The sequence below is a fragment of the Apodemus sylvaticus genome, chromosome 9 (genome assembly GCF_947179515.1).
Source record: "Apodemus sylvaticus chromosome 9, mApoSyl1.1, whole genome shotgun sequence".
Classification (NCBI taxonomy): domain Eukaryota; kingdom Metazoa; phylum Chordata; class Mammalia; order Rodentia; family Muridae; genus Apodemus; species Apodemus sylvaticus.
Genome location: NC_067480.1, coordinates 58,840,997 through 58,865,236, shown reverse-complemented (window position 1 = coordinate 58,865,236; position 24,240 = coordinate 58,840,997). Strand labels below are relative to the sequence as shown.

Here is a 24,240-nt window from a genome sequence, read left to right as displayed (position 1 = left end):
AACACATAACACTTCAAAATGACAGCTCACTGATGTTCTTTGTTTCCTACTACCTCAAAAATTGTAATTCATAGTTTCATAACAAAATAACCTGTCTAGGAACTATGGACCTGTAGATGGTATCACTTTCTAGTTATTCCTTATTGGTGTTTTCACTAATCATAGCATTCACTCCTTTGCCTTCAAGGTTTGCTACCTTAAGTATTATGCTTACAAACTGTATTTTGTCACCTTTGGGTCCAGAAATAAGAGACAGGTTAACAAGAGGCCAAAACTTTCAGAAGTGACTGTGGGTCAAAATAAACCACTTCTCATTTGAAGTAGATTGCCACACGTATTTGTTTCAGTACTGGAAAGCTAACATACAGCCTTGCAATATTCTACTGTCATAGGCAGAGCTGAGCAAGCCTCGCTCCTGACCAGCGATATGTTCTTACATGTCTCTTTGGGAAAATATAACAATGTTAAGTGAAAAAGTAGATAGAGTTCAGTTAAAGTTTGGTGTAGCCTACAGAAAAATTTGAGCCACAGTAGCATTAATAGAGAAACAATAGAGCCAATGACATCATCAGACTGTGGCTAGCCTAGGGAAGAACTAAACACTGTCATCTAGGCTGTGTAACTCAAAGCCTTTCTTACATTCTCTCTCCTTTCTCAGTAGAATGCTGGCTGGCCACATACCCACGCAGTCACACCCAAAGAAGGAGAGAGGAAATTCTTGTTTGGCCCAGGTAGGAGCACAACTCTATGCAGCAGAAAGAATCTTAGCAGAAGTGAATCTATTCAAGAGCGCAGAGAGCTGGGATGGAAAGGGAAGAAGGAAGGAGAAGAATGGGAAAAAAGAGGCTAAACTCCTAATTTTGCTATTCTAAATGGCAGCAAATGTTCCTCTGAAGGAGTCTCTGGATTGGAGTAACAAAACTTGGCCAGGGTTTTAAACCTCTGTGGAGAGGGTAACAATAATAGCTAGTAATGCCTGTCTTCCACAAATCCAGAAGCCACGTAACTCTCAAGAGAACTTAATGGAGAGTAGAACATTCAAAAACTGACCGCTCGATGAAAATGTGATGTAGTTTTGTCTGTTTACAGGCATGCATGTGCCATGGCACACGTGGAGGTCAAAGGACAACTTTGGGGAATTAGTTCTCATCTCCCATCTTGTTGAAGCAGGACTTCATGGTTGTTCTCTGGCCCATAAGCTCCCAGTTCTCAGCTCTGCCTTCTTCACCATAAGAGACACCGCCATCAGGCCTACACGGGTAAGTGATTTCAGCAAGCACTTTCAGGGTGCCATCTCCCTGGCCCTAGCTGTGATTTTCAATGTGAAATAAACACAATACAGATTTTTTTTCCCCTTAGAAAATTGTTAAGACTTGTTTCTACCACTATTGTTTAGCAGATATGAGAAACCAGGCCTGTCTAAAAAAACAAGTGAACAGTAAAAGATTACATTACTTGTGTTCCTACCAATAACTGCTTTACTTCATTTTTTCGAGACAGGTAACTGATGTGACTAAGTTGGCTCTGAACTTCCTGTGCCGTAGCCAAGCATGACCCTGAAGTTCTTCCCTACAGGCTGTGCCCACACCTGGTTTTGACTCCATGCACCCTAGGCAGGCTCTGTCAACTGAGATGCAGCCCCAGCTCGCCAGCGTCATTTCAGATGCTGACTGCAGGAACTACTGAGAGTCCCGTCTATCTTTCCTCCACTTTACTACTCAGAGAGCTTAGTCCATGGGAAAACTACACACAAAATGCTCACACAGGATCCCAAGACCTAAATTTATCAATCACAATTAGTTAGCTTTATCACAATTGCTTAATGGCATGAAATGAAAAGTTTAAAAGGTAAAATCTCAATTATAAAAATAGGATTTATTTACATATAGAAACATATAGACTACAAGATGCATTTACTAACTTACTTACAAATTAACTTCCTGCTTTTCAGCTGGGGAGTTGAGTATGCAGTATAAAGAGTGGGAAGAGCTCCTAACGTCTCATTGTATTTTGATCCTCAGTCTCACATGGTTTCCCTTTACAGCTGGACCAGTCTTCATCAATCACACATTATAGCACTGATTTCCCAAGAAACAGTCTATCTAGCAAATGGGCTTTTTTTGATCTGAGATTCAAGAACATGTAGTGAAGTAAAATATCTTTAAACTTTGTCAACACTTTATTCCATATATCCCACTTCCCCAGTATTTTGTATTCTGATAGCACTACACTTTCTTGAACTGGAAAGCATGACACATGGCTGAACACCATCATCGCTTTTCTCCATTGGGAAGACAGAGTACAGACTGTTGCTGCCATGGAACACTGGGCTTTGAATGAAGCCTGATCCCACGGCTCATACTCTGAAATTAACATTCCCACAGATGAATTGTCTTCCCACCATAAAATCATCTTAAATCATTTTGTTAGGTACTGACTGTAAGTAATTATATTACTACAAGAGTCCAACTTCCTTTGCTGTGTATTTGAACAGTGCCTTATAGGACAGTAATAGCTATGAGAAATGGTGCTGTATATAAATGGAACAAATATTTCTTTCAAAGAAATACATGTTCACACTTTATATTTAAGAACTGTGCAACTGGGCAGTGGTGGCTCACGCCTTTAATCCTAGCACTTGGGAGGCAGAGACAGGACAGGTCAAGGTCAGCCTGGTCTACAGAGTAAGTTCCAGGATAGTCGAGACTACAAAGAGAAACCCTGTCTCAACAAACAAAACAAATCAATCAAAACTGTGCAGGCTGAGGATGTAACTCAGCAGTATATCACTTGTTTAGCATAGTAGTACAAGGCCCTGGTTTCAATATATAGCACAAGAAAATAAATACAAAACTAATTGTTCTCAGAGGTGACTGTCTCAGTAGTGTACTCTGTAATGCCTGAAGGACAAACCACACTCTCCAATATTACCAGCACCTGTCAAAACACCTGGTAGAGGAGTTTAGTAGATATTAAGTAGAAAAATAGTATGTTCAGTCCCAATTGACTAAGAAGCCAATATTATCCATTTCAGCATTAGGAACAATTTTATTGTAGAATGCTAACAAAAAAGAATAATATGTACATTCTCATAGGAATAATAACTTTGCATATATTCCAGAGATAAAAGTGGTGTTTCAATTTTCCAAAGACTTGAATCTGGGGCCTTGTACATATGAAGCAAGTCTACAGGCAGTCTCCAGCCGGGCTCCATCCCCTGCTTCAAAGTGGCTGTAATGGTAGCAAGCAGTGATGGCAGTACCATTTTTATCATCAAGAACAATGAGGTCTCGGTACGAGATACTGGTCCCTACGTCGTCTTTTAAGTTAAACTGCTTATATGACACAGTAGGTATACAAAAGCTTTTGAGCCATTGCAGTGTTCCCACTGCTCTGATAAATGAGGGACATGTTGTAGGCAATATCTCTTCGTAAATCTAACTGGTCAACTTCTATACCCTACAAGAAAAAGAAAAATATGTTATTTCCATTTGTCAACCATGTCAATATAATGCAAACTTCTATGATTTAAATTCATGTACTATCAGAAACATACCTTAGACCTAATTATCATAATCAGAATTTCATTAAATGTCTAACCAATAGGTTATAGAAAAGTCTCGTCAGCCAGTGCAGAACAAACTTAATTCTGACTCATAGTGCAGCACTGGAAAGCAGTCGGTGACCTCCAGTGAGGGCTTGACAGCAGTTCCCTAGGAGGGCTCTGAACACTTGGGAAGTTCCCTTGCTGTAATACTTTCACAGATGGGGCCAGAATAGATGCTGCTACTCATAGTTGGCTTCAGGAATTAAAGTACCAATTAAACTTTAGAAACTACATTAATATTGCCCTCTGTTTATATAAGGAGGCTGACTGTGTACAACCCTTGCTGGACAAGCATGAGGATGAGTTCCGAGCTCCAGGGCTCAAGTGAAAGCTGGATGAACAGCACATCCCGGCTGTAGCAGCAGTGATCCCACAGTGAGATGGGAAGAGAGAGCCCCAGAAGCTCATGGCCCGCTAGCCTGGGGGACGAAGCAGTGATCAAGAAAGCCTGTCTCTAACAAGGTGGAAGGCAAGCACCGACACAGAAGCGGTCCTAGGAACTCTACACAGGGGCCACGGTATGTTATCTACACTTATTTATAATCACAAGAACTTCCCCCATACATACAAAGTTTGTTTTTTGTTTTTTGATAAAACATGTTATTGTTGAATTTGGAGATAAACCGTATACATTAATCAATATTCAGGAAAGCCCAGGAGCTCCCTTTGCATAACTAAAAGAGCATCAAAGCCACATGTGCACAGGTTCAAATGGTTTTACTACAAAAAAAAAATTTTTTTTTGAGACAAGATCTTTCAGTAGCTTGAGATGGCCTTCAGCTTGAGACCCTCCAAGGAGTCCCATGAGATTACTGACATGTATCGCTACACTAGGGCCCAAATTTTACTTTAAAAAATGATTTACTTCACTGTCTAGACCATAATACGTAGCAGATCGTCCTTCTCTACAGATAAAAGAAAACGGCATATAAGTTTCTAAAGTTACCTCTACCACAAGCGGAGGGAGTGCCAGAGCCTTCTGGTAATAGTGGATCGCAAGGTGTGTCAGCCCCAGCTGATGAAGGCCTCGGCCCAGATTGTAGAAAGATTCCTGGCAAGGCCCACGGATGCCAAGGTATCGATTAAGGAAGGAAAAGCCCTACCAAGGAGAAAAGAATGACTGAGTATGCTCAACTGACTCTGAGACGCTACCCAACCAAGGACCGCACACTGGAAAAGAAGGCCACACATGTTATAAGTCTGGCTACATCAAACAGTAAATCATGAATGCAATAAATAATACTGACGAGATTTTATAATCTGTTTTTTGACCTCTTACGAATTTATAAGAATTCACTACATAGCCCAATTTAGCCTTGAGCATCTCTTACCACCCGGAGTAGTACACATCTGGCTGAGTTTATATTCATTATAATAAATTATATTTTAAAACAGTTTTACATTGTTATAAGAACAGAAAATTTCTCTCCTGCTTGCTTTCTCTGCTTTCTCATTCTCTCTCTGGCAGAGTAGACACACTCATGAACTAATGCTCATAAAAAAAATTATTCTAAGTGGGTCATAGACCAGACTGAAACACTGAAACTTCTAGAAGAAAACCTAGGCAGTACCCCACAATATAGGTTAAGGAAAGGACTTCTGGAGGAGTCTATTTGCATAACAATTAAGGACAACAGTCAGCATGTGGGTCTTAATAAAACTAAAAAGTTTTTGCATAGTTTAAGAAACAACTGAGTGAAGAGAATCTTTGCCAGCTATCTAACTAACAGGATTAACATCCAGACTATACAAAGAATTTAAAAAACATCACCCATTTGAAAAAAAATGAGTCTGGGACTTAAAAAAAAAAAAAAAGAGGCCAAGAAATATCTCAAAAAATGTTCACCATCCCTAGAAATTATGGAAATGCAAATCAAAACAACATTGAGATTTTCATCTTACTCCGATTAAAATGGCACAGATCAATGAAACATCTGACTAAAAATTAGGGAATGTAGGAAAAGAGGAAACCCTGAGTTTTCACTATTTCACCACCAATTCACTACTGGTAGTACGGTGGGATTGCTAACTGGTCCAGCTACTATGGAAATCACTATGAAGAATTCTCGAGCTAAAAATAAGTGTACCGCAGGAGCCAGCTGGGCCAGTCCTTGGCATGTACTCCACACCTACATCCTACACCACAGACACATGCTCAGCCATGTTCACTGCTGCCCTTATCACAAAAGCTAGGAAACAATCTAACTGTCCTACAACTGAAAAATGGAGAATGAAAATGTAATATGCACTTAACTATTCAGCTGTAAAGGAAAATGAAATCATGAAATTGGCAGTTAAATGTTTGGAACTAGACAAGATTATATTGCTATGACCCAAAGACAAACATCGCGGGATTTGATTGAAACTAGAGATTCCTGGCTCCATATCTTGAGATTTGAGTATACATAGCTTGTAGTAACTACAGAAACCCAGGAAATAAAATGGGACCACTGCCAGAATGAGGGATGGCGGTGAGACATGGGGAAGGGGATAAACAGCAGGACCAAGTAACTGGGTCAGGGGATGGGAGAGGAGATGCATATGCAAGGAGGGGGGAGGGGGACAGCTTGGTACAAGTGACCTGAGAGGGGGAAATGGGAAGGGAGGTTCTATAGAGCTGAAAGGGAGCTAAGTACAGAAGGAAGATGGAAGAAAGACTGTCTGAAAAAGCCACAAGAAACATATTATTAACTATTTGCCTTTATACAAACTATTTATACAAATATAACACACGTAATTCTGTATATAAATTTTATATATATATATATATATATATATATTTACATATATAATTTTAATGAACTTTTCTATCTGGTATTCCCTCAAAGAGCCAAAATCCAAAATCCCCAATACCAAAGTTGAGAAACCCTTTCTTTTAAATTGTTGACCTGGGCTGCCCAAGAGACTCCCAAAACATACAGCCTGTTATTGTTGCCCTTGGCTGTCTCCCGTAAGTGGAAGGTTAAGTCCTTCCTGCCAAAGACACCATGTACAGGGTCCAGAAACCTGAGTTCCAGAGCTGGAACTGACCTGAATGCCCACTCTCTGAGGACTAGCTTTCATGGTACTAAAAGGAGGAAGGCAACACCTAAACCACATCAACAACCAGCATGGATCAATAACCTTAAGCATTCAGTAGTGACATGCAAACCTTGGCAGTAATCAACAGCTCTCTAACTAAACTTAAGACCTACTCAACAAGAGAAAAGCTAGCTTCTCAGTGCTAGTAAAGTCATGGTTATTGGAAGAGAATCTACAAGCACTACTTTACTAAAGGCAATATAATCCCTAACAACAATCTTAAACATTTGCCCTTATACCCACAGATAAGTGTAGTCATCAAGGAACTTTTCCTTTGCAACAGAGACCACTACCAAAACAAAAAACAAAACAAAAACAATCAAAATGCAGAGTCAAGGAGCTAAGTCCCAACAGATACATCTATAGCACACTCCCAAGACTTAGGGAATACTGTGGAAGAGCACAGCTGAAAGATTTTAAGAGCCAGAGGATTGGGGAATCTGCTGTGAGACTGTTCTACTAATGTCAGAAGCTACACTCATAAACTCCCAACAACATGACTGTCCAAATGTGAGTCGAACAAGAGACATGCCAAAGTGGACAAGGGAAAAACCCACGAGGTCTCAATTGTTAAGGAAAGTTGGAAGCTGGTTTAGTACCGAGCACACCAATGGGCTGTCCAGTGCCAAACAATAAGCCCTGGACACATACAAGTAACGTTCTATGAACTGGACAGACTGAACAGGTTGTATTTCGAAACATACACGTGCATCTTAACAACAATGAAAAAGTGTGGGGAGGGGTATTTTGGATGGTTGGGAGGGAGGAAAGCAAAGTATAAAACATTATAATCCTAAAAATTAAAAAAAAACATAATTTAAAGTTTAATGAGAACTCAGAGAATTTTTTTGGAAGATCTAGACAGACATTGAACCAATAATCTTACATATGCTGGGCAAGTGTCCTACCATGGAGCAGTACTTCTGGGCTAGTTTTAATTGTCAACTTAACACATAATCTAGAATCACTTGAGAGGCTATCCCAATTAGACTGGCCTACAGGCATGTATGTATGGGAATGCCTTGGCTAGAAAGACCCAGGCCACTGTGGGGCACCATTCCTTAATCGGGAATCTTGAACTATGGAAAAGTAGAGAAAGCAGGCTGAGGTCAAGCATGCGTGCCTTCATTAGTGTTTGTTCTAACTGAGGATATAAAATGGCCAACTCCTTAAAGTTCTTCCCACGGTGATTTCCCTGCTATGATTGTCTGCAACTTGGGACTGTGAGCTGAAATAAATACTTTCTCCCCTAAGTTGTTTTGTCAAGGTGTATTATCATAGCAACAGAAAATGAAACTAGAATATCTCCTAATCTTTAAAAAAAAACCAACAACAACAACAACAAAAAAAACAAATTTAGGTAATGATATAATGCTCTACTTAAATGTTAGCCATTTTAAACAATTTGTATTATTTTTAGGGGTGTGTGTTTTTGGTGGGGGTAGGATATGGCCACGCACATGTAAGTGCCAATGGAGGCCTGAGGCATTTGATCCTCTAGGATCTGGAGCTACAGATGGTTGTGAACTACCTGATATTGTTGCTGTTAAGCACTGCTTTCCAGCCCCTTATAAAAGACTTTAAATCAATTAATTTAGGGGCTGGGGAGATGACTCTTGTTGCACAAGCCTGAGGACTGCAGTTCTAATAGCTAGCACACATATAAATGCCTGGGGGCCACAGCAGTCCACCTGAAATCCCAGTGCTAAGAATGTAGAGGCAAAATCCTTGGAGCAATGTGGCTAGTTAGACTAGCTGAATCGGAGTTCTGGATTCAAGTGAGAGACCCTGCCTTGATCTATTAAGGTGCAAAATAATTCAGAAAGATTGAGTCCATTTCTGGCCTCTACATATGCAGGCCAATGTATGTAGATGAACTTATACAGAAATGTGAATAGGTCCACAAAAATAATTAAATGGATCTTTAGACCTTTCAAAGTCCTGTAGAATCTACTGCTATAAATCAGTCTTAATCTTCAGTATAAGAATATGCCAAGTCCCATGAGTCTGGGACATAGGCGTAAGTAATGAAAGTCTCAACATGTTTCTCAAGCAGACATTGCTTTTGAAACCAGATTTTTAAAAAGACATTACATATATTCACTCACTCCATGAACACAAGAGTTGGTAGATCAAATGCATTACCTGCACAGTCAGAGCATGTCTCTTCAGCACATACTTCTGAGATGCCATATGAATAAAGGTGAGGCCTATGCAGAGATTGTAGAGAGGCTCACTGGGACAGGCACGGAAGGCTTGGACATACTGTCCTGGAAGGTAAGCAAGACCAGTGTGCTAAGAAAACTGCTCCTTCTTTCCTCAACACTCAAATATGTTCTAAAGCCAAACATCATTGGTTTTAATATATAAAGACCCTAGTATCAGGACTGGAGAGATGGCTCTGGTTAAGAGCACTGACTACTTTTCTAGAGGTCCTGAGTTCAATTCTTAGCAACCACATGGTGGCTCACACCATCTGTACTGGGGGATCCGATGTTCTTTTCTGGTGTGTCTGAAGACAGCGGCAATGTACTCACTATACATAAAATAAATAAATCTTAAATAAAATAAAAAAAACACCCTGGTATCTTAAATATCAATCACACACACACATATATTAGTTTAAACTTTACAACAATGTACAAAAACGCTATTAGAAGTATCCTCATTAAGTGTATCCTGATGATAAAGAATAACTTAGGTAGAGATAGACATTTTTATATAGAATACTCTAAATTAATTTAGCAGTCTGAGCGTAATTTATCTCATGACGTTAAGTCTGTTTTCAGAGTGAAGGGAGAATGTGTGTGGTGTATGATGGTCTCCATGTGGACACACAGTTGCCATTTGATGACTTCTAAGCCTACGCAGGAATAACTGCTGACCTTAAGCCTACTTAACCTCTAAAACCACGTAACAAATAAAACATTATTCTTACCATTATTACTAGTACTTCGGACACCTATATAGCAGGCTCTGTTTTCAATACTTCTTCATATTAACTCATTTAGTGTTCAAACTAGTCTATACTATGTAGGTCCTGATGTGCTATCACTGTTGAAGAGAGAAAGTGAGTAGAGAAAAGGCTGCTCTGCAATAGGACAGAGGCCATCCAAGCCCAAGCAGCTGTGCTGCAGAGCAGAAGCCAGCCTCTGACCACCACACCAGTCAGGTGCCAGCACACTTACCAAGGGCATGTTTGAAACTACCAGATACAAATGCATTGTGTCCATTTAAAACACACAGAGCATGATTATCTGGGTTTTTCAGCATCAGACGTAGACAGAAGCGATGGTGCCTTACATCTTGGGAGTGCATGGTAACTTGATTGAAAATATTCCACAGCTGGGGCTTATTGACATTTTCCATTACCATTACCCTAAAACAGCAGAAAGTGTGTGAAGGGAAATAAACTCCAGATTTGTAACACTGAACTCTTTAGCGCTATCCCCCACCAAAGGAAAAGCAAAACCTCTTCTACAATGAAAGATCTTCTTTCCTAGAATATGCTGTTTAAGTTAGTATTTCTATATATTATTCTTGATTTTGAAAAATAAACACCTTATACTAAAAACAGCATCAGATGGTTGTTTTCCTTGTCTCTCAGCTTACTATAGCTACAGAACCATAAGCAACGAACAACTAACACAGTGTGCCAGGCATTGTTAAAAGGCTTCATATATGATAATGTCATTTAACCCCAAGTGTAAAAATATGATGTCCTTTTACACTGGGATACTGAGATTTTAAAAAAGAGGTTAAGAACGAGCCTGAAGTCATGTAACCAGGAAGTGTCAGGGCAGGGACCTGAACCTGAGAAATGCAGCTCTAGAGTTCATCCTATGAAAGCACACCTATCAAGTCACTCGTGCTACCAAAGAATGTAATTAAAGTGATCAGAGGGCTGCAGCACCATTTGCAGATCCAGTTCCCAGCACCCACATGGTGGCTTACAGCCATGTGGAAGTCAGTTCCAGAGGATCGGAGACCCTCCTCTAACCTCCATGGGCTCCTGTACAGTGTACACATAATACACTCGGGCATAGACACACACACATAAATATTTCTAAAATATGACTTCTGATTGGAAAGTCACCTGATATAGTCATATGCCTTTCTGAAATTTTTGTCCAAAATTGCAGCAGAAAGACCAAAATATTCTAGTTCTTTCCGTTTTTGTCTGTCGTCATAAAATGAATAATATTCCAGGGAAGAATCTACCAGCAATTCAGCTTCTTGGAATCGGGACAAGTCACTCAAGGTATATATGGCCTTTAAGAGAAGGTTCCACCAGTCATCTTTTGGCAAGACACTTGTGAGTACAGCAAATATTGCTAAAATGAGACAAATGAAAACCAGTCAGGACATTGTTTGTTCCAGAAATAGGAGTCCTGGAAAAGAAAAATGGACATAATGTACACAGACAAGTGCAGACACCATAGTCTTTGTCCTAAGTTCTTGTTAATAACCTGACAAAGATAAAATCGTAGCTGCTTATGCAGACTCCTTCAATCCTATGTCTTTCTACTCTGACTTCAACAGCCTGACATTCTAGTTAACTTTCACTCTGCCTTGTCACTACAGAGCCAAACAGATTCCACAGGCCCTCGCTGGTCTGAGCTCAGCCACATGCTGCTCTAATCAGTGTCCTCTCATGGGTGATCTCACGGACGTCTGCTGCACATAGCCTTCTGATGCTTGGAAAGTGACTTCACTTCCGCACTTTACAGATTTAGGTTTACTTAGTCTTTTCCTCATTTTTCTTTTCTCTGTCTTAAATTTCACTTTTCCTTTAATATCCTTTTCATTTCTCCATAAGAAGTCTCCTTTTTAAAACTTCATTAAAAATAGCAAGTTGGACACGGCAGTGAACACCTATAAATCTCAGTACTCAGGATAATGAAGCAGGAGTTTGCTAAGAGTTTAAGGCCAGTCTGGGCTACATGGCAAGGTCGAGACAAGCCAAAGCAATTTAGAGGAAAAGTGTGTGTGTGTAGGGGAAGGGGGGAGAACAAGCAGGAAAGAGGGAGAGTAGACAGGAAAAGAAAAAGGAGGGAGGGGAAGAAGAGTGGGGAAGAAGAGAGGAGGGGAGAGGAGATAAAAAGAGAGAGGTAGAAACTTGGGCTGGTGATGGGAGCTCTGTAGCAGAGTGCTTGGCTAGCATATGTAAGTCCCTCAGTTCAGCCCTAACACTGAAAGAGAAAAATGGAGGGAGGGAGATAAAACGGAAGGTAAGGAGAGAAGAAAAGGAAGGCAAAAAGATTTGTATTGCCTGAGCCACCAATTATTCTTCTGGTAATCTACTTGAAACAATCAGAACATGGACAGAGCTATAATATGAACTATACTTACGTATACTGCTTACTCTATATTACTATTCATACACCAAAATATAAAGAAATAATAAATTACATAATTGTTATCAAATGGAATATTATACATTCTTCAAATATAGCTACAAAGACATACAATGTTATGTGAAACCATCAGAGTACAGAGTTGCATGTGGAAGAGTGCCCTACCTCCAGGTGGAACACTGTTGGCATGTGCAAGGCCCTAATGTTGAACCCAGCCCTACAGAGATGAATGGAACAATAAGAAACTTGGATCATGCATCCAATCTGATCCCATCTCCACTAAGATGAAATCAATAACTTTACCAACCTAAGAAAAACCAATAGACCTAAAATGAGGAAGGAAAAGGGTAGGTTTTATATGGAGAAAAATAATTTAGGGAAACATGGTGCAAACTGCGTGGCATAGAGGAGAAGCTTCTGGAATAAACCCAGACCGATGAAGAGATGTCTGGGCTCTGGAGCCATCTACAGCGGATCACAGGCAGCTGAGCGTTCCCGACTCAGTCTCGCTTGGACTCCAGTGCTGGACTCCAGTGCCGGTCCTAACAGTTTACTACATGCTTGCTGAATGAGCTAACAATGAAGTGAGTTTGCCAGACTGACATCTCCAGTCTCGTCTCCAAAGGTCTGTCTCTGAGTAACAATCTCAGTCAAAGTCTAATGCCTTTTTGGCCCAAACTAGATGCCTTCTAAAGTCCTATGACTTTAGACTGGGTTACAGAAACTAATTTTCAGAGAGTTTCTATGACTGACAAATTTGTCAAAAAAAAAAAAAAAAGAATTTAACGGAACAAAATCTATGTAATTGAAGTAACTGTGCATATAATCTTCACAGATTAATTTTCTTAAAAGGTCAAAATTGTTTTACTTTATATTTTTCAGAAAAAGATCCAATGGGTATTTCCCTTTTACTTTTTAAAAGAATTTACAGTTAAGCCTTTTAGCATTAAATGAGTTGGTTATATCTGACAGATTTAGATTGATTATTACCATGTATTACTATATTAATCTTTTTCAATTCAATTCATAAAGCAAATGAAGCCATTACCTTTTGCATCATAATTTGATGTTTCTTGCTCATTGTTGTCTGATATTTTATCTCTTGACACTTTAATAAGGTAGAGATGTCTTTCTCCAGATTTGGAACTGGATATCAAACAAACTTGGGCTCTATTCATTGCAACCTGAATAAAAGGTGACAAGAAACTTTAGTCCATAATTTTTACAGTAAAACTGATGACCCACTGAGTAGCAAGAAGCAGACTGAAAACTCTTCAGATTTCTCTATATTCTAAATGCCTAAAATTACAATGAATTGATTGATTTTTCTTATGAAAGGAATAGCAATCACTACAGACACATTATGATGGGAACGTGACCAGTGCACATTAGCAGTGATGTGCGGAGCTACATAGTAAACGTGAATCCTTACCACTTCCCTGCAAAACAGACTTAGAAATGGATGTCAGACCTTTTTTTGCTCAATATTTTTATAAAATGAGCCATTTTAATATACACTACTGTCTATAAGGCTATTAAGTAGTAACACTATTCTCATATTTCAAAATAAGTAGAATTAAGGTTTTATTTTACGTTTCTATAACCAAGCTTCTACTACCATGTCCGATGTCCAACCTCAGGGTTGGGGTATAATTTAATAGTAGAGCACTTGCCTACTGTGGACGAAGCCCTAGAGCTGATCCTCAAGAGTTACAAAGGAAGTTCCAGTCATATATTATTAATTTCTAAATCTTCTGTATTTATCTGCTTCACTTTGAAATATTTGAGCTTAATACAGAGGAGCAATTACAAAGTTATATTCTGTTGAAATTAAAATTTAAACATTATAAAAATAAGCAAGACTACTAGAAAGTCACCCCCCCACCTTTAAAAGCATGGCGAGCATGGTTAGCAAGGTATCCAGATAGCCGTACATTTTGCCTTGTGAGAACAGTAGAGTAGAACGATGGAGCAGTAACTTCAGTTCCTGAATAAACAAGCACATGACAGAGAATAATAAAACATCTTTGCTATAATGGTTTTATTTGTAGAAATAATTTTTTTAGAAACCAGACTCTAGAACTTTGGATAGCGGAGAAGCATCTTAAAAAATGCTCAACTTCATTAGTCATTAGGGAAATGCAAATCAAAACAACCCTGAGATTTCACCTTACACCAGTCAGAATGGCTAAGATTAAAAATTCAGGAGACAGCAGGTGTTGGAGAGGGTGCGGAGAAAGAGGAACACTCCTCCACTGCTGGTGGGGTTGCAAATTGGTACAACCACTCTGGAAATCAGTCTAGCGGTTCCTCAGAAAACTGGGCACCTCACTTCCGGAAGATCCTGCTGTACCACTCCTGGGCATATACCCAGAAGATTCCCCAGCATGTAATATGGATATATGCTCCACTATGTTCATAGCAGCCCTATTTAAAATTGCCAGAAGCTGGAAAGAACCCAGGTATCCCTCAACAGAAGAATGGATGCAAAAAATGTGGTATATCTACACAATGGAGTACTATTCAGCCATTAGAAACAATGAATTCATGAAATTCTTAGGCAAATGGATGGAGCTGGAGAACTTCAGACTAAGTGAGGTAACCCAGTCTCAAAAGATCAATCATGGTATGCACTCACTAATAAGTGGATATTAGCCTAGAAAACTGGAATACCCAAAACACAATCCACACAATAAATGAGGTACAAGAAGAAAGGAAGAGTGGTCCCTTGTTCTGAAGACTCAGTGTAGCAGTATAGGACAAAACCAGAACAGAAAAGTGGGAAGGGATGGGTGGGAGAACAGGGGAAGGGAAGGGGGCTTATGGGACTTTTGGGGAGTGGGAGGCCAGAAAAGGGGAAATCATGTAAAATGTAAATAAATATATCGAATAAAAAAAAACCAGACTCTACAAACATTTGCTTTTAAAAAAATTAACACTTTATAATAATAATAATTAAAATCTAACACTTTAGAAGCTAAAATTTGTAACTAATAAAAAGTGGTTAAACTTAAGACTTTTCAAGGCCATTCAGTTTGGAGGCTATGGAAATGATCTGCCATGCAAGCCTGAAGATCTGAGTCTAGACTCCTAAAACTCCTAAAAGGCAAGGCAAAAAATAAAAATAAAAACGGGCTTATCCCAGTATAGAAGGGTCCCTGAAGCTCACTGGACAGCCAAATAGATGCACTTCAAGTTCAGTGAGAGACTGTCTCAATAAATACATGTATGTGGACAGAAATCTAGGATGCCTCTGACATATAAACATGCACACAGTCACACTACCTAGAACACACAACACACATATCAAAAAACACCAAAATGCCACTAAATTTAACACACTAAATTTAACAGCTTTGGCTGTAGCTGTATAAACTTGAGGCAAACATTCTTAATATTATAGTAGATGAGAAAGTTCGAAAAGACTCAGAGAAGCACCCATGCTATGTAGCCTACCTGCTGTGCAGCATTTGCATCTTGGGCTAAGGTGTCTGGGTCATACATGGGTTCCAGAGCTTCCAGAGCTTTCTCAGGACGGCCTAGCTGCTGCTGCAGGATGGAAAGTGAAATTCTTGCATCCAAATGGAGTGGAGCCAGATCAACCACTTTACTGTAGCTTTCAGCGGCACGTTCCATGTAGCCCAAGGCCTTTAAACACTCTAAGATGTTAAAAGATGTTTAATTCTCAAGTTGTAAATTGGCCAAAACTATTCCTTTCCTGATTTAGTTAGTAATTTATTTTATTTGACTTTATGACAGTCTCACTGATTTCCAATCCTCTTGCACCAGCCTCCCAAGCCTGGGTTACCAGTTTATACTGCTTCACCTGGCAGTATTTTTTCCATTTTAAAGAAATATTAGAGCAATATAAGAAAATTGTAACAACAAAGGTATGAATATATATTGTTAGCACTTTAAAGTAACTATCCTATTCCCTATTAATTGGTACTGAACTTTTCCCTTAATGGTGCTAGAAGTTACACTCGGAAGCATTCAATGGGGCGAGCTAGATTCTCAGCCCACCCATCAGAATTACTACAAGGTTAATTCTACCTACTACAACCTGTCTATATTCAATGTGATTTGTTTTTATTCACTTAGTACTATGTCTTAAGCATTTCCCATGCCTTCACTGGCATTTTGAATGTTATATAAATACACTAACACCGGGCCTGTTCCCAAATGTACACACACCCTGGTGATGCTGCAGGAAACAGCTATATGTATCCAAAGTTTCTGACCAGAGACCCAACTTAATCCATGGACATGTTTGTTATGGCACAGTGGTTTTAACCATCTACATATTTTAAAGTTAGTATTTTATAAAAGCTAGGGTACTGGCTTCTTCTAATTTGGCAGTGAGCTAACTCCCTCCTCCCATATGGCATTATGAGCCCACAAGATGAGACTCTCCAGTTCTCATTCTATCATATCCATTTCACTCACATTGTTATTGGACTCCCCAGTTCTGTATCTCCCCAATATCAAGTCACTCCCATTATCACACTCTACACCTCAAAATGAGTCCTCAGAAGTAAAATTCCTGCACTCCTCCATCAGCCACTGGCTTCTCCTTTGCATTCCAGCAGCCCCAACACTGATCTAACTCTTTCCGCATGGCCCTTTTCACTGCAATCACTTCCTAAATACTTTGCCTCAGATTGTTTCCTCAACTGTCTCCTTCCATGTGTGGCTCAAAAAAGTACTAAAAAGCACATTAACTATTTTCTCCCAAAATAACATTAATATGCATTCATAAAAATGCTTTAAAAATAATGTTGCCCTAGCTGATAATACAGTACTATACTCATGGTATGAAGCAGGAAATATGGATATTTAAGGGGTAAATATAAATTATTACCCTAGTTGTTTGTAGCAAGGCCAACATCATTAGGTAAATGTACTGTCCTCTAGAGAGCCCTGTGGTTTTGACCTCTTTACTATCACTTCCGTCATGAGAAGATCCTGGCACTCCTTAAGTGAAGGGCTAAAGGACACTGACACGTAAGGGCAAGCACTGTGTTCTAATGGCTACCATGTTGGGAAAATAAATTGCTAATTATATGATTAAAACTGTTTCTCTTTCACAACGAAAGTATTACCTGCATGCCGAAGCCAAACCACTGCAAGGTTGTATCTTTCAGAGCAAACCAGGGCACTGAGCAGAGGAAGGGCAGAATTATATTCACCAACATCCAGAAAAGCTTCAGCAACATCAAGATAGAGGTCACCCATATCTTCAGGATTCTGTTCCACCAGTGTTGTCAAGAGAGGCTAAACTCCAAATAAAAACCAGAGGCCAAACATTCATTACAAAGCCCACATCTGTTTATCGGCTACATGACATAAGCCAGGAAGCAGCATGGTCTAACAAAAGCAGCTTAGATCGATTTCTGCTCATTTCTTTATTTCTGTTAAAAAGATTCACACTTGGATCATGTGCATCACACACACCACACACACACACACACACACACACACACACACACACACGCACGCACGCACGCACGCACTCATTCTTTCATCCACCACTGTGTAGGATAAAAGGCCAGCAGCCACTCTGAGTGCCTTCCCTAACAGCCAGCCTATACGTCTGGCTGCAAACGTATAAAAAGCTAATCCCTCATTTCTTACCCGAATGTCACGTCCTCAGGTGACTACCCTACTAAAAACTTAGAATGTTCTCCTATCCCTACATTTTGTATTCCTTGTTTTTCTTCAGAACATTTTACCAACTGATAACATATTTTATGAATGTATTTAATCTCCTAGAACCAAAGATCTGTGAGGGGAGGGATTTGGTTTACTCAATACCTCATGCTAAGGTCAATGAAGCAGATTTCTAAATGTATTTTTTTTATTCAATGAAATACTTGTTCCAAAAAAAGTCTGAAAAAAAAAAAAAAAAGAGTAGCAGCTATAAGAATTTTCATAGACTGCCTGAAGGCAGATCAGAACTTCTCATGTGTGGATGGTTCTCATTTTAAAGTAAATTCCAAGCCCAATTCCAAACCACTTTGTTTATGAGCCATTCCTATGAAAATAATTTGATGCTCACTGTGTCCTCCCCATTTCTAGTCGTGGGAAGGAGAGTGTGCACTCAGTGGGAAGGGAAGGGCTCTAGCACGCTCCACAGGTGCGGCTCTCAGTACTTACATTGAGTGGCTCAAGGATGTTGAGATGTACCAGGCAGACCATCAGCTTCACCGTGATGTCTATGGGCACGCTGTCAGGTATAGAGCAGGTAACAGTCTCGGCAGCTGGGGAAACATCAGACAAGGTGTGCGTGTGTGAGCTCAGGATGTAAAGCAAGGGAAGGCAACTCCAGCCTCTACACAAGGTCCCATTTCCAACTGCTCAGGGGAAGATGCCAGTCAGTGCTCAGTCTGGTCAGTCTATTAGCAGCTTCTCACTCCTTCAGTCTGTCTTCTGTTTATACTTAGCCTGCCTCTTTCCCTAAGATCAACTTATACACAACTTTCCATTTCTTTTATCAGATTGCACAGGATTTAAACGATAAAACTAACCAAATATACAAACGTTCTCTGTTTAATTCTTGTATTCCAAAGCTTCATTTTAGAATTTACTATAGAGATACTTCTAAAAGGGGATACTTTTCTGTTTTCTAAACCTTCATTACAACAACATGACTCTTAAAATTCTGGGAAATTAAAGGAACTCTAACCTATATTTCTTATTTTGCATATTAAATTACAAATCCATTTGTTTACATTTCATAAAACTGTATAGAATATTAGTGATGTGCCTTTGGCAGTAGAATCAAATCTAAGTTCCTTAATATTTAAAATAATATCATATTATATAATGACAATATATAATATCATGTTTTACAGAATTTGCCATTGACATTCTAACTTTACTGAGCCATAAGAATATGGCTTGATTAGGAGACTGACTGTTAGCAGTGAACTCCATGATAGTAATTGATAACACAAATTTAACTTTGATATTTATTCTACACAATTTTCCTACCATGAAATTTTGCTCACTTAAGACCTAAGCTCCCAGGAGACAACCGCCCCCCCAAGTCTACCTGACTCAAGGCAGTGCCTACAGCAAATTCCTTCGTTAGGTGGTATCTTGGTATGTAGTCACTTACCTACCAAGGGCTAACCAATATGATCAGAGTTCTGTGACTTCTAAATTGTACTTAGAGATCAGTTCTATATTCCAAATACTAGCTAGTATTTTGGTCTATTGTTTAACGTGGTCTGAATGTTTATATACATGTCCTTAGAAAGAGGCCTAAGGGAGCTCTGTGTCCTCATAGCAAAATGGTATTACATGAAATCTCTCATGCCTTAATCTTAGACTTCCAAGTCTTTATAATTTTCTATTTGTAGATCATGAAGTCTAAGGAATTTTAATAAAGCATCCCAAATAACTATTTAACGAAATACACTTACTAAGGATACACTCGGTATAGATGTATAAACTAACAACCTTGGTTTCTACATCAAATTGCAAAGTAAAGTCAACTTTCTGCTAACTATGTCTGTCTCAAGTCAAGAAACTCTAGACACTTGCAAATCATAGCTCTGCAGTGCCACAATCTCAATAGTAGATAAGGCAGAATTTTTATCATGTATCTAAAGGGTAAGCAGGGACTCAAAAAACCCCGGGAACTTGAAAGTGCAGGTGTCATCTAAACCACAGGATCGCATGATGCAACAGCTACAGAGGAGATCCCTTCAATCAGACAACTACAGCCCAAGCAAAGCATTTAAACAAGCTGACAACTTGTCAGTAGTAAGGAAGGTGTTTTATTCATGTGTGAGAGAGAACATGTAGTCAGTCCTACAGCATATGCAATACATTATTAGATAACACCTAACTTAACATTACTTATCTTTAAAAGGGCTTGTCTTGACAGATATGGAGCATGTCTACACAGTCCCAGCACTTCAGAGGTAGAGGAAAAAGCAGGAGGATTTCTAATTCTAGTCCATGCTACCAAAGAGCTTACCTTTTACAAACAAAACAAAAAACAAAGAAAAACAAACAAAAAAAAAACCTTGGTATGGTATCACATGCCTGCAATTTCAGCACTTGGGAAGTAGAGGCCAGAAGGACACACGCAGCAGCTGTCTTGAATGTTTGAGGCCAGTCTGGGTAGGCTACAAGAGACTGTATTTAAAAGGACAACCACAAACACTCAACAAAAGGCTGAAGATGGAACTCGGTTGGCAGGGTGCTTACCTAGCATGCACAGAGAGCTAAGTTTGATCCCCAGCACCAAATAAAACTAGAAGTAGTGGCAAAAGCCTGTAAAGCTAGGGACAAAAGGATCAGAAGTTCAAGGTTATCCCTGGACACACTATGGCCACAAATATGACAAATTTTGTTACAACTCAGAGGAAGTCACCCGTGTTGCCATTTTCACAGAATGGGTGTGGTGCAAAGATCCTTCAGAGCTGGAAGAGACCCGGCCAAGGCACAAAGCTCCTCAGCTCTGTGACTCTGTATCCTGAGCTTTCACACAGGGCAGGACAATCATACCAGTTTCTACCTTTGAAAACTACTAAGTTTAAAGTAGACTTTTCAATAGTAGGTCACTTAAAGCCCCTTTAGAAATGCCTACAGTTCTGATCTATCCAGCAATTCACTCTTCTAAGGAGCTGCGTATGGGGATGCACACCTATAATCCCAGCATTTGAACGCTAAGGCAGGAGGATTGCCATGAGTTTGAGGCCAGCCTGGATTACACAGTAAGTTCCAGGTTAGGCTACAGAGTGAGATCCTGTCTCAAAAAAGAAACAAACAAAACAGAATAAAACAAACATAAGTGAAACAGAACAGGGACCAAAGAGAACTGGCCAGTTCAGATGGGCATATCAAAACAAAAACTCACACCAGTTTTTAAGACTGCGTATAAACCAAGGGCTAGTAATCTATCTCAGTGTAGAGTACTTGCCCTTCAGGCTCAAGGCTCTGAATTTCAGCCCTAACAAGACAAAAACAAAAGAAAAATTACTTAAAAGACAATAGAAGAAGACTAGAATCCCGCTGCTGACAATGCCCTGGGAACCTTACCAACTTAAGACCCCACCAGCATCAAACAAAAGAGGGCTATGCACATGTCCCTGCATGAAGTTAACTACAACCTTTATTCTCTTCTGAGGTGCCTTCTTCCAAAGTTTCCTTTTCTAGGATAATTCCAGAAAAATCTGTAATTACCTAAAAAAAAATGGAAAAAAAAAGAAATAAAAGATATATAAAAAACCTTTTTAGGAATATTTATTTCAAATAGTTTTTACAACATAAAATAGTTTTAAAACTATAGTCCCTTTAAATAAGGAATTCTAACTGTGAAACACTTAACATCATTCTATCATGTTGACTAAAAACCAAAGATTCATCAGTCTGACCACAAGCCAACCTACTTTTTCCAACAGGAACAGCTCCTAGTTCTGCTACCTACAGTGGCAACATCATTTATATTTCTCACAGAATCTAGCAAGCTATTACTTCCTCATAGAGTTTGAATATAATTTAGTTTATAATTTAAATGATAATATGCTAATTTCTAAGCATTTCTGGAAGACAAGCACGGGTTTATACATAAGACAACCACACAGGAACACTCCTACCTCCAAAGCTTTGTCATACTGCTTATTGGAAATATATAATTCAGCTGCTATGTTAACATCTTCCATGGAGACTAAACCTTGATGTTTTGAGAAAGCTTCTTCAATTATGTTTATAGCTGAAGTGCTGTCATTGGCTTCATAGTAACTCCTAAAAAGAGGGAGTGGAAAGTGAATGCATAGTTAATGCTGATTATAAAGCTCACTGTCTTGCTTAGACCCTCTAACAATTCTAAATTCTCTGAATTCTAAAACATACAACATACTATACTTAAAATTTTCAAGCTTGTTTGTGATAGGCTGGCAGGTGCTATCAAGAGAAAAGGGGGGCAGGTTACAGCTAAAAAGCATCAGAATACAAGTCATTAGATTAATGGGCTAATCCTAATATGCCAAAATCAAGACAGTTAACCCAGGATAAAATGCTGCATTGTGCTCTTCAAACATGTCACTTAACATACTGTTCTAGTACTGACTCAAGATGATTATAGAATATTCCAGATTACAAACATTTCATTGACACATCGGCAATTAAAAAAATCATTTTAAAAACATCACAAATAAATACAACTTCCCCTAAGTTACAGAAGCCTGGCATTGTAATGTCCTTGAGGAGCACACTTCACTTTTTAGCTTCTGAGCATTGGAAGTACAAGCTTATGGACAGAACTTTCTAATCATGCAGTTGACACACAGGAAACCAAAAAGCACTAAAACAAAACAAAACAAACAAACAAAAAACAGCTATAACTGGGCAAATATAAAACATAGAAGACAAAAATTTTCTTTGGACCTTTATGCAAAGTACATTCTATTTCAAATAGCCTGGCTTTGCAGGATGCCTAAGGGCATATATGTACATATGTCTCACTTCAAACTTACTTTGCCATATCTCTAGCCAACTGCATAAAACGTTCTCCATCAGATGGAGACAAAAGATTTAAAATACGCCTATAGCCATCCATGGCCATTTTATGATCACCCATCTGTTCGTAAAGGCTTGATCTCTCCCACAGGTAACGGACATTAGTAGGTTCATATTTAAGAGCTAGAAAGAAAAAAGATAAAAATTACATATTTATCAAAAGAGGTGTTATTTAACTCGAAAGTGTAATAAACACTTTCCCAGTAAAAACAAAAAAATTATTCTGGAATAAATCTGTCTTCACAAGAAAGATATCTTTACTTTGTACACTAATTCTTATTGGTCACTCAAGTCACAAAGTAAACAGCCTGAAAGCAACACTGAGCTCAGTAAAAAATCTAAAGCATTGTTCAGACATCTAGTTTTGTGCTACATTCAACACAATATAAAGTAAGTCACAAGCAAACATGAGAACAAAGGGCTCTAGATAGATGCCATAACAGACTATAAGAAACAAGCAGAATAACTCAACAAACACAAGAAAACTTATGTACCTAATAATTCTGCAACACTCCTCTATACCTCAGGGGACATCACAATAGATGAAGTGGAAAGGCTGTAGAGCTAGAGGCCTGGATGCCTGCTGCGAACCAGTCTGCCCTAGGCATGGATGGCATGGAAGATGCAACCCGTCACAATATGGTTGCCTAAACCAGTCCAGCATAATGACAATACTAGTTGATAAGCCAAAATGCATAAGAAGAATCCTGCATGGCTCCATCCTTAGAACATCTACAGGTGATCAATGGATACTGACAACAGGAAGAGGGACACATGTACATATAAGTTAAGTTAAATGGAGTTAGCAGGTTCTCATGCACACACCAACGCACACTAATGAGCAGGTGAGCATGAATGGAGAGGGTGACATGTGAGGACTGAAGAACCGGAGAGGGAGAGAAGGCAAGAGTGATAGAGATACATTTCCCAAAAAAATTTAATTAAAAAAAGAGAGAAACAAATACACTTGGAGTAACAACCAAAAAAAAAAAAAAATGCACTAATGACCCATTGTGTAACATCTAAAACAAAAATACTTCTTCCCATTTACACAAGAAAAATGTCATTACCTTTTGTATAGCAAAAAATAGCCTGCTTAATGTTATCTTGTTCCAAAGACATTTCTGCCAGCCTAACCCATTCTTCTGTGTCACTGGGGTTTAAGTGTGCAGCAATCAACTCAAACTGCAACGATTTCTCCATGTCACCTTGATCCTCGTATATCATGGCAAGTGTAGAGAATGGCTCATAAGCCAAAGGAGCTATAATAAAAATAACATAAAATAAATTTCACTGGATAAAAGAATAGGCTTAAGCTGGTATTGATACTATAGTTCAAACTAGAGATATTTTTTCTAATAACTAAATTCTAAATCATTCCAACAGAATTATAGAAACAATTCAACATAACTTTGAATAATACAAAACAATATTTTATTTTCTTTATTTTCAAACATTCTTATCCATTTATTATTTATTTTTGGGACGGACTCTTGCTACCTAGCTCAGGCTGGTCTCAAACTTATTTGCAGACCAGGTTGGTCACAAACCTGAGATTTCTCTTAGCCTCCCTAGTCATTTTTAAAGCATTATTTTCTTTTAACAAAATACAATTTCATAAAAACCCTGCTTTCTACCACACTTTCTATATGAAATTCTCAT

The 24,240-nt window shown here is 38.9% G+C and overlaps 1 protein-coding gene across 1 annotated transcript in view; it reads right to left on the bottom strand.

Moving 5' to 3' along the window:
• Window positions 1-3,021: 3,021 nt before the first annotated feature.
• The window catches only part of Gtf3c3 (general transcription factor IIIC subunit 3), a 30,553-nt gene continuing 9,334 nt past the window's right edge, over window positions 3,022-24,240 (bottom strand). The window contains exons 5-18 of the mRNA XM_052192818.1: window positions 23,649-23,840; window positions 22,536-22,701; window positions 21,657-21,804; window positions 21,171-21,243; window positions 18,202-18,305; window positions 17,148-17,319; window positions 15,502-15,704; window positions 13,931-14,032; window positions 13,094-13,229; window positions 10,785-11,022; window positions 9,877-10,067; window positions 8,834-8,958; window positions 4,554-4,706; window positions 3,022-3,459 (exon numbers count right to left, since the gene is read on the bottom strand). Of these exons, the coding sequence (XP_052048778.1) occupies window positions 3,337-3,459; window positions 4,554-4,706; window positions 8,834-8,958; window positions 9,877-10,067; window positions 10,785-11,022; window positions 13,094-13,229; window positions 13,931-14,032; window positions 15,502-15,704; window positions 17,148-17,319; window positions 18,202-18,305; window positions 21,171-21,243; window positions 21,657-21,804; window positions 22,536-22,701; window positions 23,649-23,840 (2,126 nt within the window). The 3' untranslated portion in view covers window positions 3,022-3,336. The remainder of the gene's footprint in view (window positions 3,460-4,553; window positions 4,707-8,833; window positions 8,959-9,876; window positions 10,068-10,784; window positions 11,023-13,093; window positions 13,230-13,930; window positions 14,033-15,501; window positions 15,705-17,147; window positions 17,320-18,201; window positions 18,306-21,170; window positions 21,244-21,656; window positions 21,805-22,535; window positions 22,702-23,648; window positions 23,841-24,240) is intronic.